The sequence below is a fragment of the Salvelinus fontinalis genome, chromosome 30 (genome assembly GCF_029448725.1).
Source record: "Salvelinus fontinalis isolate EN_2023a chromosome 30, ASM2944872v1, whole genome shotgun sequence".
NCBI classification, from domain to species: Eukaryota; Metazoa; Chordata; class Actinopteri; order Salmoniformes; family Salmonidae; genus Salvelinus; species Salvelinus fontinalis.
Genome location: NC_074694.1, coordinates 23,480,241 through 23,496,784, shown reverse-complemented (window position 1 = coordinate 23,496,784; position 16,544 = coordinate 23,480,241). Strand labels below are relative to the sequence as shown.

Sequence of the window (16,544 nt, the reverse complement as noted above, 5' to 3'; positions counted from 1 at the left end):
ATACAAAGTGTTGCTGGCCGTTGTATACATTCTACATACCCTACATACCCCCCCTATTCCCTACAGTACTTTTACTGCAGTACTCAGAATAGTCTTTGCTTTATAAGCCAATATTTATTCCATGTACTGAGATTCGCATTATGGCCAATGGAGTGGGTGGAGTAAAAGGCCATCAACACTCCGTATTATTCAGAGCCCCATGAAATGACACCATATATTCTACAGACCCTACTGAGTTTTCCTTAAAATACTTTTACTGTGGTGAACAGAATAGTTTTTGCTCTATAAGACAATATGTAATTTATATGCCTACAGTGTATTGCATTTGGAACAATGGAATGGGTGGAGTAGAAAGGGCTACTGGGTATTTACACGACAGCCATCCAAGAAATAACACCATATATAGACTTTAGTGCTAGATTAATAGGATTTGTCGAATATGATGTTCTTTACATTCATTTATTTAAGCTTTAACTATTCTCAATATTCTCCACCTTATATTATTTATCTTACATAAAGCACTAATTGTCTTTAGTTTAGAATTTTCCCCGGTGTAGTTACAAAATTATAACATTTTAACATTATGCGCTATGCAAAGCTGCAAAAATTATTGATTTATTAACAACACACAGCGTTTTAACGCATACTTTTATTTGGAAGGCAAAATCTGAAAACCGGAAGTCTTAATTTTGCTGACAGAACACTAATGCTGCTGACATGACACTACATCTTTGTCTCTAACGTCGTCAATCAATATTTAATATTTCCTGTCAAAGTCCACCAGGTAGCAGATTTGAGCTACTGTGTCGCGCAGCCGTATCATCGGAGAGAAGTGGTAGGTTGTAGCCACATGTTTTTGTTGTAACTCCTTGGTGAGATCAAACAGGCTGAGGGATACAAATGTAACAATTGTTTCCAACACATGTAACAATTTCGCCGGTTAAAACTTAACCATGAATAGAAGAGTATTATAAACCATTTAACAGACGAAGTCTTACAAATTATGTATTTGCTGTATGTTTCGAGCGTATTTATTCATTTTAGTTTGGGGTGGGAGCAAGCTTGCTTATTGCTATTGGTCAATGGTGCACATTTTTTTCTAACTCAGTGGTGTTTCCTGATGTCATGCTGCTCACGAGTAGGAGGCTGTGCTTTTTTTGAGGAGGTTGAGTGCGAAATAAAACTCTGGAAAAGATTCAGGAAAGGAACTTCAAATCATACGGGTTGGAAACATTTTATCTCATAGGATTTATTGCTTGGGGAATTCATTTATGCACAGTGGGGGATTGACATCAAGTTCTCTGCTTCGTCTTTATAGAAAGGCTACACTTTTTCCAGCCATGGAAACACTACAGAAGATAAGGGACAGTTCTTGTGAAATTCCAGTTGATGTCAGATTTAGGAAACGAATAGTTTGGCAAAATTTGGATTAACTGGTCGCTGGACGGTTCCATTGGCGATACCACAAGGCGATGCCTCCCCAGGGCGATGGAGAATATAAACCTGTAGCAGTGTCGGCGTCGGTCCCACCGGTTCCCCCTCGGAGGGTTCGGAACAGAGAGTCGTTTTCGGGCTCCAAGTGTCGGTCCGGTGGCGTAGAGCGCAAAGTGAAGTGTGTGCTTGTCGGTGACGGGGCAGTTGGGAAAACGAGCTTGATTGTCAGCTACACCACAAATGGATATCCAACGGAATATGTCCCAACTGCTTTTGATAATTTTGCAGGTAACTTGACAAATATGTGCCTTTTTTTTATTAATCGGCTATTAGGACTTATTATTGGTATTTTTGGGCTATGCAAGTTCTTGTTTTTATCGTGCGGTTTTAACGGCCCATTTATGTGAATTCATGAGTAGCCTACACTGAGTGTACAAAACATTAGGAACACCTTCCCAATATTGAGTTGCAACAACTTTTGCCCTCAGAACAGCGTTCCACAGGGATGCTGGCCCATGTTGACTCGAATGCTTCCCACAGTTGTGTCAAGTTGGCTGGATGTCTTTCTGGTGGTAGACTATTCTTATACACACAAAGACAGTTGAGGGTGAAAAACCCAGCAGAAACTTGCAGTTCTTGACACACTCAAACCGGTGTGCCTGGCACGTATTACCATACCCAGTTCAAAGGCACTTAAATATTTTGTCTTTCTCATTCAGCCTTTGAATGGCAATACATACACAATGTTTCAAGGCTTAAAAATCCTTATTTAACCTGTTTCCTCCTCTTGATCTTCACTGATTGAAGTGGATTTAACAGGTGAAATCAATAAGGGATCATAGCTTTCACCCGGATTCACCTGGTCAGTATTTCTTGAAGGAGGTGTTCCTAATATTTTGTACACTCAGTGTATATTTTGAACTCAGACTGACAAAACATTTCTATTCAGCTTTAGTAAAAATGTTGCCAATTGTCTTCTGCCATACATTGGCGGCAACAGGAAGACTATGGTAATTATTATACTCAATAGTTTGTCCATTACAACCCTATTCAGTCCGTAACAGTATATAATGGCATTTTGGTTGCTAATTTCTTTGTTATATTGGCTGATTAAATGTATAACTGTTTTTTTTTCAGCGGTCGTGGCAGTTGATGGCAAGCCAGTAAAACTGCAGCTTTGTGACACAGCTGGCCAGGTTTGTAATTAAAATACACATATACAACAGTTTGATATTATCTCAACTATCCTGGAAGTCTGAAGGATTGGTTAAAAACAAACAAGTTGGCCTTTTTGCTGTTCCTAGAATTTCTCAAACTTGTTCTAACCACTATGCATTACTAGACTAGTAGATGTACAGAATGAGGTCAAATGTAGTCTACTAATGTAGGGGAGGGAAGTGATCTGTCTAAATTGCTGTGCTCCAGCAGTGTTTTTGTCCAGTCGTGATTCTGCACCAAAAATGAGGTTACTCAGATAAACGCTGTCTCCCCCACATGGGAGGGGGTAACCGGCTTGGGGGGATTACAGATAGGAAACCTTATAATTGTAATGAATTGAATCTGAGCCTGGAAAGGAAACGTAAGCTTCGGCACAGCTGGGGCTGGTCAGAGGAAACGCGAGATGGGTCTGTTTCTGAGGAGCAGAGCAGGCTGGAGAGAGTCAACAGTGGAAAACAGCCCTGGAAAGCAGACCAAGAGAGATCTAGAGCGGTTCTGTCTAGACACAGGCTGTGCTCTGTGAGTTCATCGGGTTCTGCTTTGTCTCTTTGGAAAGCGAGCAGAGAGGCTCTGAGAGGATAGGCTTTTCATTAGACATCAAGACAATGCAAGCAATATCGTTTGCAAGGTGTTTGGAGCTTTATACAAGACAATGCAAACAATATAGTAGTTATAACTTAGTTAGGCCTATTACATAGTTCAACTTAGCATACATTGACAAATAATGAAGATGACATTTGCGCTTGCATGCCATGAATAATTAGCTTTCATGTGACAGCCCAAAATAATAATTGCGAAAGCACATGCCTCAGATGCACCAGTGCCCCCCGCCCCCCCATGCAAATGTGAGAAAATGGTTGAGCCAATTAATCAAAATAATATATATTAGCTGTCGATTAGCTGTCGATGTCACCCAGCTCCCATCTTCATAAGAGTCCATGTATTTAGCATACTAAACATGCAGAAGATTTCCTGAATACCAACCACAGTGTCCCTCACTGCTTATGTTGTTGACCTCATTGGGTTCCTGAGGATGGAAATACAGTTTTAAAATCTCTTCCAGGAAGCAATGGGTACACATAAGCTGGGTGTATCAGAGGAACAGATGAAAGAGTGAGAGAGCGGGGAACGCATGCTTTGACAATAAACAGCTAAATATAATCTCAGTGGAATGCCATGGTTATCTTTCCTCCAGTTGAAATCACAGTAGAACTAGATGTTTTGGAGATATGCAAATGTAATCTGAATGTTGCGTAATATGTTTGCCAGATAAAAGGACTAAACACACATTAGCGAAGATAAGCACCCATATTGGCGTCAGTGCAATGGCCCATGGGTTATATGCTTACCGCTGTAAATCCCCTGCAATGCTGTGCTGCCACTAATACATGATAGAAATGATGTCACTGCTCCACTCCATCTCTTTAGCTGGTGAAAATTACATATCCTTATACTTAGAGTTTGGCAGCGGGGTAGTGGTTGGCTGTGCCAACTGCAAATCATAAATGTTTTGCTCCTGTACCCTCTCAACAGCCTCATCACACTTTGTCTCTTTCACATGATTTAGCTGCATGATCGTCATCACAAATTCCTCTTGGGAGTCAAAAGTGTGGACTATGGTGCATGTCATTATTTTAATCTATAATAGACATGTTATAGCAATTTAACAATGCTCCCTCTCTTCTCCAATTTAGCTTTTGGCAGTTTTTTTGATTTAACATTCAAGATATGCTGGTCGGAAAAACAGCGCCTTCAACAATACATTACGCAATGGCATGTCAGTCACCAACATTGGAGGAGATTAAAATCAACTATAGGCTATGCTGAAAGTGCTGTCCCCAGTCAGAAGCACTATGGCATGTAAACAGAACACTTTCACTCTAACAGAAACTGATAGAAGTGTCATGTGTTGTCAGGCTGTGGACACGGATTGTGTTTTCCTGCCTGCCAGAGAGACTACGTCATGAGGCAGAGGCGCCACTAGTTACAGCCATGCACATGGTGACATCTTAGCCAATAAGAGCAGGATTTTCCTTCTCTTAGTTATGGCTATGCCCTTTCCATTCCTGCACTCAAATACCTTTTCACAAGGAGGAATATTGTGTTGAGCATGGCCCTTCTTGGTTCTACTAGTTATCAGGTCGTGTCATGAACTCTCCTCTCCTCTTCCCGCAGGATGAGTTTGACAAACTGCGTCCGCTCTGCTACACCAACGCAGACATCTTCCTGCTGTGCTTCAGTGTTGTCAGCCCCTCTTCTTTCCAGAATGTCACAGAGAAATGGGTGCCGGAGATTCGCCGGCACTGCCCGCAGGCGCCGGTGGTTCTGGTGGGCACCCAGTCGGACCTGCGGGAGGACGTCAAGGTTCTGATCGAGCTGGCAAAGTACAAAGAAAGGCCAGTGGAGCCCCAGGAGGCCCAGCAGTGTGCCGAGGACATGAGGGCCGTGTCATACATGGAGTGCTCCTCACTCACCCAGAAGAATCTCAAAGAGGTGTTTGACGCAGCCATCGTGGCCAGCATCCAGCACTCCGACAGTCAGCAGCAGCATCGACTGAAAAAACGGACTCCAGACAAGATGAAGAAGCTTTCTAGGTCGTGCTGGAAGAAGTACTGTTGTGTGGCCTAGCCTCTGTCTACACGTGCGACAGTAGGGACGCATGGGTGCCAATTTTGGTTCCATGTCAGCATGTTAAAAGACTTCAGGGCAGTAAGGAAAATAGCGACTGGAATATGGGCGAAGGTCTGGTCTGGAGTATCTGAGATATGTGAAGGTTAGGCCTCACTGACCTTGTGCTATTTTTGCTTTACCAACGTGAACTGCAATGGAGACAGATCTGACTTCCCTCAAAGTGCGGTTTGATAAGACTACTTATTGACTTTCCCCTGTGTTATATCCATGATCCTGAAGGACACACAGCTTCCGATAGACAACTGTGAAAGATCAAACCCTCTTGATAACTAGGAGGGTCTATGTTGTTGTTTTATTGACCTGGTTTACTCTGACCTTTCCCATGGTAAGTGTATGTAAACTCAGATTAATTTGGCGTATGACATGGAGTCAACTTCCTGACGTGGGATTTACCGTCCCTTTGATTTAGTAGTTCCTATGTTAAAAGAAAAATGCAGTGCTGTAATCAGATCATTTGAGGAGAGTACTGTGTAACTTTCATTGTTTTCATTCTGGTTCTTGTTTAGCTTGTCGTCTAATGTACAAACCACTCAAATACTGTTTTTCAGAATTTCGAACTGGTATTTACATTAGGACATGGGTTCTGTCCAAGCTCACATGAGGATCAGTCTCTAGCTATGTGCTGGAATTGGACCTGTTGAGCTTTGGTTTACTTGAACAAAACACCACCCGGGGAGTCGTAAACAAATACCGCCATGGTAACATTTAAAGGGCTCCTTATGGGCTTCAAATGCATGTGTAACATGTCCACTGTTTGATTTATGTGTCGGAAGGTATGTTTAGGTCTACTGTGAGGAGGGGACAAATTACGTTTTTTAATGTCTATTCTAGGAGTTTAAAAGTGGAGGAGCAATATTTTATTTTAAATTACATACAGAATGTCAACGTAATACGACTAGTTTGTCTATCAATTGTTTACTGTCCACGTTGTACACAATATAAGTGAGTCAACATTTCTTTGTTAAATTCTTGGAAGTCTTAACTTTTACCAAGAGTCACACAAATGATGTACTAATACTCTTTTGGGTTGTTTATTAGTTTTGAAGTGCAATGTTAAGCATTATATTATAGCAATGAATGATGATCTTCTCCAAAAATGAAATCAACTTTTTCAACATAACATTTCAATGCAATATATCTTTACTGTGAACCATGAGTTATATATATATATTCACTGCAATCTTTTATTTACTGTATGAATGTCCAACTGAGAACTGTACTGCAACCAGACCTGTGGACTATAGTGCATAATGAATTGTATATGAAGAGGCAGTTTGGATATTTAGATTACACTGAATAAAGAACAGGTCTAATGGACAAGACATTTAATGTGTACCCCTGTTGTTATCAGTTGACTTTGCCCATCCCTCTATTCTGCACAGTTTCCATTACTCTGGGGTTTTACAATGTCTGTTGTAGTATCGTGTTTGATTTAAATCATGATAGCAAAAATATGATATCTGATTGAATGGGCCTGATGGCCTATGTAATGCTAATTTTGTTTGGTTATGTGTGCATTGGAATCATGATAGAAGTGAAGGGTTAAATAGGAAAATAGGTCATGGATCAAACTATTAGACACTCCTGGTTACCAGATTCCCGGGAAGTTCAGACAATTTGGAGAGAATAGGGTGATGTTAGCAAAATAATACAAACCTGGGTATTTAGATTTCCTTAGATAAAACACCACAGGCAGAAACATCCCCAGATGACTAGGCCAAAATAATACAGAGATAACAGAGGGCTGACTGCAGCTGAGTCAATGTTAACTGATCTTAACTACCATACTCTGCTAGCTGTTATTAATGACTATGAGCCAATCAAGTCATTTAGTATCTTTCTGCAACCAATACCCTGGAAAGAGCGTGTTTACTATCCGGAGCAAGCTTAACAGCACCATCATCTTGGAACTGGTTGAAAAAGGTTGTCAATACCTATATTCCATATCACTGGGATGTGTATGGGATGTCTGTCTCTGTAAATACCGTGTTCTGATTTAGGTAGGCCCATATGACATTATATGAATTTCAAAATGTTAACCGTCACTTCTTTCAGTGATATTGTGTTTTAAGCCTCGTAATAGCTCTTCCAGTAGAATGCCAAACTAAACCTTGGGGTAAACGATAGTTACCTGCATGATCATGTTAACCTCCTTAGATGACCTGGATGTGTCACCTGTCGATGTGTGATTGACCTCTGAAAGTGAATTATGATGGAAGACAGAGAGAATGGAGAAGTTAATGTTTCACTGGATCACTTAGTAGACCATGTTGCAGTTAAATGCAGTTAAAAGTCAGTTAAATGTTTATCATCACATACACCATGAATATACATAAATAATAATGTACAGCAATTTATCTACTCGTTATGAAATACTAGTTATTTCTTGAAAAGGAAAATACAGGGAAATGGGTGAAATTGAAATGTGACATAAATGCTTTAAATAGGATGGGTCTTTGGATGTGATGTGGGTATGCGGTAAGTGTTAGTGGACAGTGGTGCACATACCTTTTTTTCTAGGTCATTTTGAATGTTGGCTTCATCGCGTCATAGAATTTTCAAACTTCTTCCAATGACCAGTTTCTCAGTATTGTGTGGATTATTTTCTCAACACAAATGCATTTAACAATGATGCATTTCTTCAAATGAGTATCTTTGTTACAGTGCACATCACATGGTGTACTATATATATACTCTTGAGTTTCCAAGCTATGACTTCCAGCAAACATGGAGGTTCCATGATCTATGTTCAGGGCTCTGTGGGGGATGGGGTTGTGATGAAATAACAGCTCGCATTCAGTGTAATGTCAGAACAAAGATCTGTTTGTCTGTAGTTTGATACCTTTGGAAAATAAAGAATATTTGGTATACAATCTGGGTTTTGTGTTTGTTACATTGGAATGGATTTGTTAGGGTTTTGTATCTGAAACTCTTTTCCTTTGTGATATTTGTAATTACATATTTATAACAAATTAATGCTTGATTGACTGAACAACTATGGCTCAATACTGGATAGTGTAATTATGTCAACTGTATTAACAGAATCCGAATACAGTCAATATTGTAAAAACGTACTTGAACAGGGAGAGTTTATGCAGTTGAAATTTAAAAATGAAATTAAATGTTGATATAGAAAGCCCCTTATGCTTTCACTTGCAGTCACAGCTATGAGCCATTAGGCCAATCATCTGAAGTCTTTACCAGTCACTCAAACTTTCTGTTAGGCTGACAGCCTGCTCTATTCTCTCAGCCAGAAGCTGGCCCTGCTTAATGACTGACATTTTCAGGCCACTTTTCTGTGATTGTTTCATATTGCAGTGATGTGTGTGTTGGTGGTGCAATATGTAGAGCTCTTGCTCGACCATACAGTCCCACATGACAACTGAGACCAGAATAAATGTTAGAGATGTCTAGATGGTACAGATCAGGGCCGGCCCACTCATTAGGCAGGATTAGGCGGCTGCCAATGGTGGCAGATTGACGAGGGCGGCATTTTCTAAGCTAAACTGACCAAGACGCACCTCCAACAAAACATAAAAACTCACATAATTCTGCCCCAAAACAATGACAATTTCTCTCAACCAGTGGCATATGGGCTTTTTAGGTGAGCGCTGATGCCGCCCTGTGATAAGCAGTGCCCACTTTGTGAAAGGCGGGGACGCAAAATATTTAATGCTTCACAGTAGAAGCACCTTGTTTGATGCTTCTACTGTGAAGGAGGGGGGAATGAGATCTGTTGGAGTCAGGGGTCTGGCAGAGTGCCATGAGCTGAGTCTCGCGCGCTCCCGTGAGAGTTAGCTGCGTTCCATTGCATTTCTACAGACAAAGGAATTCTCCGGTTGAAACATTACATTTACATTTAAGTCATTTAGCAGACGCTCTTATCCAGAGCGATTTACAAATTGGTGCATTCACCTTATGACATCCAGTGGAACAGCCACTTTACAATAGTGCATCTAAATCTTTTAAGGGGGGGGGGGTTAGAAGGATTACTTTATCCTATCCTAGGTATTCCTTGAAGAGGTGGGGTTTCAGGTGTCTCCGGAAGGTGGTGAAACATTATTGAAGATTTATGATAAAAACATCTTAAAGATTGATTCTATACTTTGTTTGACATGTTTCTACGAACTGTAATATGACTTTTCGTCTGAACTTTCGCCTGGACTTGCCCGCGCCTCCTGAGTTTGGATTTGTGTACTAAACGCGCAAACAAAAAGGAGGCATTTGGACATAAATGATGGACTTTATCGAACAAAACAAACATTTATTGTTGAACTGGGATTCCTGGGAGTGCATTCTGATGAAGATCATCAAAGGTAAGTGAATATTTATAATGCTATTTCTGACTTCTGTTGACTCCACAACATGGGGGGTATCTGTATGGCTTGTTTTTGTGTCTGAGCACCGTACTCAGATTATTGCATGGTGTGCTTTTTCTGTAAAGTGTTTTTGAAATCTGACACAGCGGTTGCATTAAGGAGAAGTTTATCTAAAGTTCCATAACACTTGTATCTTTTAGCAATGTTTATTATGAGTATTTCTGTAAATTGATGTGGCTCTCTGAAAAATCACTGGATGTTTTGGAACTCCTGAACATAACGCGCCAATGTAAACTAAGATTTTTGGATATAAATATGAACTTTATCGAACAAAACATACATATATTGTGTAACATGAAGTCCTATGAGTGTCATCTGATGAAGATCATCAAAGGTTAGTGATTCATTTTATCTCTATTTCTGCTTTTTGTGACTTCTCTCTTTGGCTGGAAAAATGGCTGTGTTTTTCTGTGACTAGGTGCTGACCAAACATAATTGTTTTGTGTGGTTTCGTCGTAAAGCGTTTTTGAAATCGGACACTGTGGCTAGATTTACAGCAAGTTTATCTTTAAAATGGTGTAAAATACTTGTATGTTTGAGGAATTTTAATTATGGGATTTCTGTTATTTTGAATTTGGCGCCCTGCAATTTCACTGGCTGTTGGTGAGGTGGGACGCTACCATCCCGAATATCCCAGACAGGTTTGACCAACAATGCCGTTAAGAAAAATAATTGTTAAGAAAGTATTTACTCAAATAAACTGAAATTAAAAAAAAAGGAAAATAAATAATTCGAGAGCAACAATAAAATAACAGAGTCGGTACAGAGTCAATGTGCGGGGGCACCGGTTAGTCGAGGTAATTGAGGTAATATGTACAGTACCAGTCAAAATTTTGTACACACCTACTCATTCAAGGGATTTTCTTTATTTTTACTATTTTCTACATTGTAGAATGATAGTGAAGAAATCAAAACTATAAAATAACACATATGGAATCATGTAGTAACCAAAAATGTGGGAAACAAATAAAAAAAATATATATATATTTGAGATTCTTCAAAGTAGCCACCCTTTGCTTTGATGACAGCTTTGCACACTCTTGGCATTGAATTGTCCTGATTCGTGATTTCAAGTTTGTATACTTAGATTTTTTACAAATTGATCACAGCAAAAAATAAAATTCTTATGCATTTTCCACTGTGTAAACACATTGCAAATAGGCTCAGAATAACTCCTCCTGATAAAGTTGGGTAGTTGATATTCAGAGCTTAAATATCCAAATTGATTAGTCACAGGAATCAGGACTAATAAAGCCAATGCTACAACCTATTTTACAAACGGTGGCCCTACCACATGGATGGGCATTCATCAAATTCCATTATGGGGGGTGACATAGTAGGCTACAACCCAGTAAGCACGGGCCAACGTATTTCTGACATATTTTTTTGGTCATGTCCGGACCGGAGGTATTTTTTGGGTGTTTTACAAATGGTAGGTCTACCATGTATAGTACTAGTTAAAATTTTGTACACACCCACTCATTCAAAGGTTTTTCTTTATTTTTACTCGTTTCTACATTGTAGAATAGTAGTGAAGACATCATAACTATGAAATAACACATATGGAATCATGTTGTAACCCAAAAAGTGTTACCCTGCATACCACTGCTGGTTTGCTTCTGAAGCTAAGCAGGGTTTGGTCCTGGTCAGTCCCTGGATGGGAGACCAGATGCTGCTGGAAGTGGTGTTGGAGGGCCAGTAGGAGGCACTCTTTCCTCTGGTCTAAAAAATATCCCAATGCCCCAGGGCAGTGATTGGGGACACTGTCCTGTATAGGGTGCCGTCTTTCGGATGGGACGTTAAACGGGTGTCCTGACTCTCTGAGGTCATTAAAGATCCCATGGCACTTATCGTAAGAGTAGGGGTGTTAACCCCGGTGTCCTGGCTAAATTCCCAATCTGGCCCTCAAACCATCATGGTCACCTAATAATCCCCAGTTTACAATTGGCTCATTCATCCCCCTCCTCTCCCCTGTAACTATTCCCCAGGTCGTTGCTGCAAATGAGAACGTGTTCTGTCAACTTACCTGGTAAAATAACGGTAAAATAAAAATAAATAAATAAAAAAAACAAATCAAAATATAATTTATATTTTAGAATCTTCAAAGTAGCCACCCTTTGCCTTGATGACAGCTTTGCACACGCTTGGCATTCTCTCAACCAGCTTCACCTGGAATGCTTTTCCAAAAGTCTTGAAGGAGTTCCCACATATGCTGAGCACTTGTTGGCTGCTTTTCCTTCACTCTGCAGTCCAACTCATCCCACACACCCTCTCAATTGGGTTGAGGTTGGGTGATTGTAGAGGCCAGGTCATCTAATGCAGCACTCCATCACTCTCCTTCTCGGTCAAATAGCCCTTACACAGCCTGGAGGTGGGTTGGGTCATTGTCCTGTTGAAAAACAAATGATAGTCCCACTAAGCCCAAACCAGATGGGATGGCGTATCGCTGCAGAATGCTGTCGTAGCCATGCTGGTTAAGTGTGCATTGAATTCTAAATAAATCGCTGACAGTGTCACCAGCAAAGAAACCCCACACCATCACACCATGCTCCACACCATGCGGTGGGAACCACACATACGGAGATCATCCGTTCACCACCTCTGCGTCTCACAAAGACACGGCGGTTGGAACCAAAAATCTAAACTTTTCAACTTTCCTTCAGAATCGAACCCGAACCGGATTTCAACGTCTGGAAAGACGTCTTTTCGCCTTTCATTCAGAACCTAACGTGAACCTAACTTCAACATCTGGAAAAATATTTATTATCATTTTGCTTACTGGGACTATTCTTGTAGGGGGGGCAATTTGTTGGTCTTGCCTAGGGTAGCAGAATGGCCAGGACCGGCCCTGGTACAGATGACATGTTTTGACATATGCATACCGATGCCCACATCTATGAAGAAGGCCTTGCAAGACAAATTGGATAACTCTTCCTAAAGGGAGGGGGAGAGCAATGGTGGAAAAAGTACTCAATTGTCATACTTGTGTAAAACTAAAGATACTTTAATAGAAATTGACTCAAGTAAAAGTGAAAGTCACCCAGTAAAATACTACTTGAGTAAAAGTCTAAAAGTATCTGGTTTAAAATGTACTTAAGTAAATGGAATTTCTTGTTTAAAAAATATATATATATTTACAGATAGCCAGAGGCACACTCCAACACAGACATAATTTAAAGACAATGCATTTGTGTTTAGTGAGTCTGCCAGATCAGAGGCAGTAGGAATGACCAGGGACGTTCTCTTGATAAGTGTGTGAATTGGACCATTTTCCTGTCAAAATGTAACGATTACTTTTGGGTGTCAAGAAAATTGTATGGAGTAAAAAGTACATTATTGTCTTTAGGAATGTAGTGAAGTCAAAGTAAAAGTTGGCAAAAATATTAATAGTAAATACAGATACCCCAAAAATGACTGTGTGTAGTACTTTAAAGTATTTCTACTTAAGTACTTTACACCACTGGGGGAGAGATACCAGTGGCCTGAGGGATTTGCCAATGTAGATGTACAACAGCTGCAGAAAAGCCAAACGTTATCACAGAGTTGCAAACGTGGGGCATGGAGCTGTAAGCAGAACAGAGGTACTTGGCAGATCAAGTAAAGCTGTGATTTCTAAGAGGCTCAAGCCTGGATGGATGTTGAAAAGTAATTTTTCTGGGTTGCTGCCCAGGTCATCACTGGCAGGAAATTATGGTCCACTTGTTACTCCATGTGCTGACAGAGAAAAGCAACAATGATGACCTAGTCTGAATCCCCCAACCTACTAATGCTCTTCTTTGGATACAATGTACAGATGTATGATCTTAGTTAGATCATGCTGTTGCAGGAAAATGTAGAACATGTAGTGTATTTGAGGTTTAAAAAGGCTTCTGAAGTTTGTAATTTCCATTTTGAAATTTCAGACTCGATTTTCCCTTCCCTAAAAATGTATCAACCCCTACAAATATGTAAATTCATTATTATCCACATAATAATTCACATTTCCTGTTACAGCAGGATTCATTTCCTGCTGTAGCAAACTGGCTCAAATTAATATCCTACATCTGTATACAGACAAGATGGGTGAAATGAGGACAACATATCTCTTGAGTCCACTGTCAGATCACTCTGGTGAAAATCTCTATAAAGAACAAACAAGACACCTCATGAAGTTTTTGAATGGGTCCACACCAGACATTGATTATGTCTTCCCATCCTCAAAACCCTGCCCTGAAATTCAGTGTGTGCTGTTCAAAAGACTTGGCCCATAGTTTGTTACAAACAATGTCAGTAGATTAGACTGTTTCTTGGGAGGCAGCACAACGAGTTATTGGATTTGGCAGGCAATGTTTGGGTTAGAAAAGTTAATAGCAGTTAGAGTAACCACAAAACAGGTTGTGTGTGTGCACTCCTTTAATCAATTCCAAATGTTGGATGAGAAAGAGGCCTTGTTTATAATTTTCTGGAGGAGCAAAGTAACAGAGTGAGATGGCTGAACTTCCCCATCTGCGAGCCTCATATCCATACTGTATGTGCTGCAGATAAATAATGGATTCCTTTTGTTTTGTCTTTGCACTGATTATAGTTTATTCGATTGGCTCAGTAGAAAACACGTTCTTCAGTGCATTCGGAAAGTATTCAGGCCCCTTCCCTTCTAACACATTTTCTTACGTTAAAGCCTTATTCTAAAATTGATTAAATTAATGTTTTTACTCATCAATCTACACACAATATCCCATAATGACAAAGCAAAAACAGTTTATTTCTTATTTTTGCTCATTTAAAAATAAATACAAACTGAAATATCATATTTAAATAAGTATTCAGACCCTCTACTCAGTACTTTGTTGAAGCACCTTTGGCAGCGATTACAGCCTTGAGTCTTCTTGGGTATGACGCTACAAGCTTGGCACACCTGTATTTGGGGAGTTTCTCCCATTCTTCTACCTAGATCCTCTCAAGCTCTGTCAGGTTGGCTGGGGAGCGTTGCTGCACAGCTATTTTCAGGTCTCTCCAGAGATGTTCGACCGGGTGCAAGTCCGGGCTCTGGCTGGACCCTCAAGGGCATTCAGAGACTTGTCCCGAAGCCACTCCTGCGTTGTCTTGGCTATGTGCTTAGGGTCATTGTCCTTTTGGAAGGTGAACCTTTGCCCCAGTCTGAGGTCCTGAGCACTGGAGCAGGTTTTCATCAAGGCTTTCTCTGTACTTTGCCCTGTTCGTCTTTCCCTTGATCCTAACTAGTAAAAACATCCCCACAGCATGATGCTGTCCCCACCATTCTTCACCGTAGCGATGGTGCCAGGTTTCCTCCAGACGTGACGTTTGGCATTCAGGCCAAATACTTCAATCTTGGTTTCATCAGACCAGAGAATCTTGTTTCTCATGGCAAACTCCAAGCGGGTTGTCATGTGCCTTTTACTGAGGAGTGGCCTCCGTCTAGCCACTCTACCATCAAGGCCTGATTGGTGGAGTGCTGCAGAGATGGTTGTCCTCCTGGAAGGTTCCCCCAGAGGAACTCTGGGAGAACCTCTACAGATGAAGGAACTCTGGAGTTCTGGAGCACCTCTACAGAGGAACTCTGGAGCACTTCCCAGACCAAGGCCCTTCTCCCCGATTGTTCTAGAGAGAGTCTTAGTGGTTCCAAACTTCTTCCATTTAGGAATGATGGAGGACACTGTGTTCTTGGGGACCTTCAATGCTGCAGAAATGTTTTGGCACCCTTCCCCAGATCTGTTCCTCTACTTAATCCTGTCTCAGATCTCTACGGACAATTCCTTCGACCTCATGGCTTGGTTTTTGCTCTGACTTGCACTGTCAACTGTGGGATGTTATATAGACAGGTGTGTGCCTTTTCAAATCATGTCCAATCAATTGAATTAACCCCAGGAGGTCTCTAGTCATGTTGTAGAAACATCTCAAGGATGATCAATGGAAACAGAATGCACCTGAGCTCCATTTCGAGTCTCATAGAAAAGGGTCTGAATACTTACGTAAATATGGTATTTCTGTTTTTATTTTTTATACATTTTCTAAAATGTCTAAAAACCTGTTTTCACTTTGACATTGTTGGGTATTGTGTGTAGCTTGATGACAAAAATGCATTTAATATAAGGCTGTATTTTAGAATAAGGCTGTAACTTAACAAAATGTGAAAAAGTGAAGGGGTCTGAATACTTTCCAAATGCACTGTAGGTGTGTTTTGCCTCTAAACTAAGCCACAGTAACAAGTAGTCTAGATATAGACCCATTCCCATGTATAGAAAGGGTATTTTCAGAAAATCTCCAATAGCTCCCTTTCTCTGTCCGAGAATTATAGAATACATTTGCTCTGTACTCTGTAAACGGCAATGACACAGCACGGCCAGGGAAACATGCGTTTTGACACAGGCCAAAAAGGAGGGCACTGCAGAGCACCATGGTTTCAGGCACATTTCAACTCAATAAGTCATATGATGTTATACAACCAAGGGAGGAACCAGAATTTTCACAGAAATTACTTTTAATGGCTGAGGAAGAAGTCTGATCTTTTTACTCAAAACAAACTATTACAGGTTTTTTTCAATCACTTTGGTGCAATTTGCACAATTATGTTGTACATTTTCACTAATTTAGCACACAAATCAAAACAGATAATCAAAATGGCTCATGTTTCAAAACTCTTCAGCTCATTTTCAATTGACTGAGTACAACAAACAAATTCACAGTCACTTGTTCACTCTACCAAATCACTCTTTCAGTTTTGATACATATTCCATCTAAGTATCTGCTTTTCAAAATGCAATATTCACTTTACTTTCTATATGATTTTCTTGTCATTTGCTAACAATACAATCTACTATCACT

General features: G+C 40.3%; 1 protein-coding gene across 3 annotated transcripts; it reads left to right on the top strand.

The window, feature by feature from the left end:
• The first annotated feature begins 689 nt into the window (after positions 1–689).
• rhoua (ras homolog family member Ua) lies at positions 690–8,216 on the top strand. 3 transcript variants are annotated; one of them, XM_055890086.1, is made up of 4 exons: positions 690–835; positions 1,319–1,722; positions 2,572–2,630; positions 4,828–8,216. In XM_055890086.1, the coding sequence occupies exons 2-4, from the start codon at positions 1,473–1,475 to the stop codon at positions 5,278–5,280; spliced, it is 762 nt and encodes a 253-aa protein (XP_055746061.1). In that variant the 5' UTR covers positions 690–835; positions 1,319–1,472; the 3' UTR covers positions 5,281–8,216. The 3 variants fall into 3 exon arrangements, with proteins under 3 accessions (XP_055746061.1, XP_055746060.1, XP_055746059.1); XM_055890085.1 differs by having other exon boundaries at positions 1,109–1,722; XM_055890084.1 differs by lacking the exon at positions 690–835 and having other exon boundaries at positions 842–1,722.
• The last annotated feature ends 8,328 nt before the right edge of the window (positions 8,217–16,544 follow it).

Bases quoted from the DNA above. Each gene is read 5' to 3' on its own strand.
- rhoua (XM_055890086.1), top strand. From the start codon at position 1,473: ATGCCTCCCCAGGGCGATGGAGAATATAAACCTGTAGCAGTGTCGGCG. The intron at 1,723-2,571 runs GTAACTTGACAA...TTTTTTTTTCAG, and splicing joins TGCTTTTGATAATTTTGCAG to CGGTCGTGGCAGTTGATGGC. The intron at 2,631-4,827 runs GTTTGTAATTAA...CTCTTCCCGCAG, and splicing joins TTTGTGACACAGCTGGCCAG to GATGAGTTTGACAAACTGCG.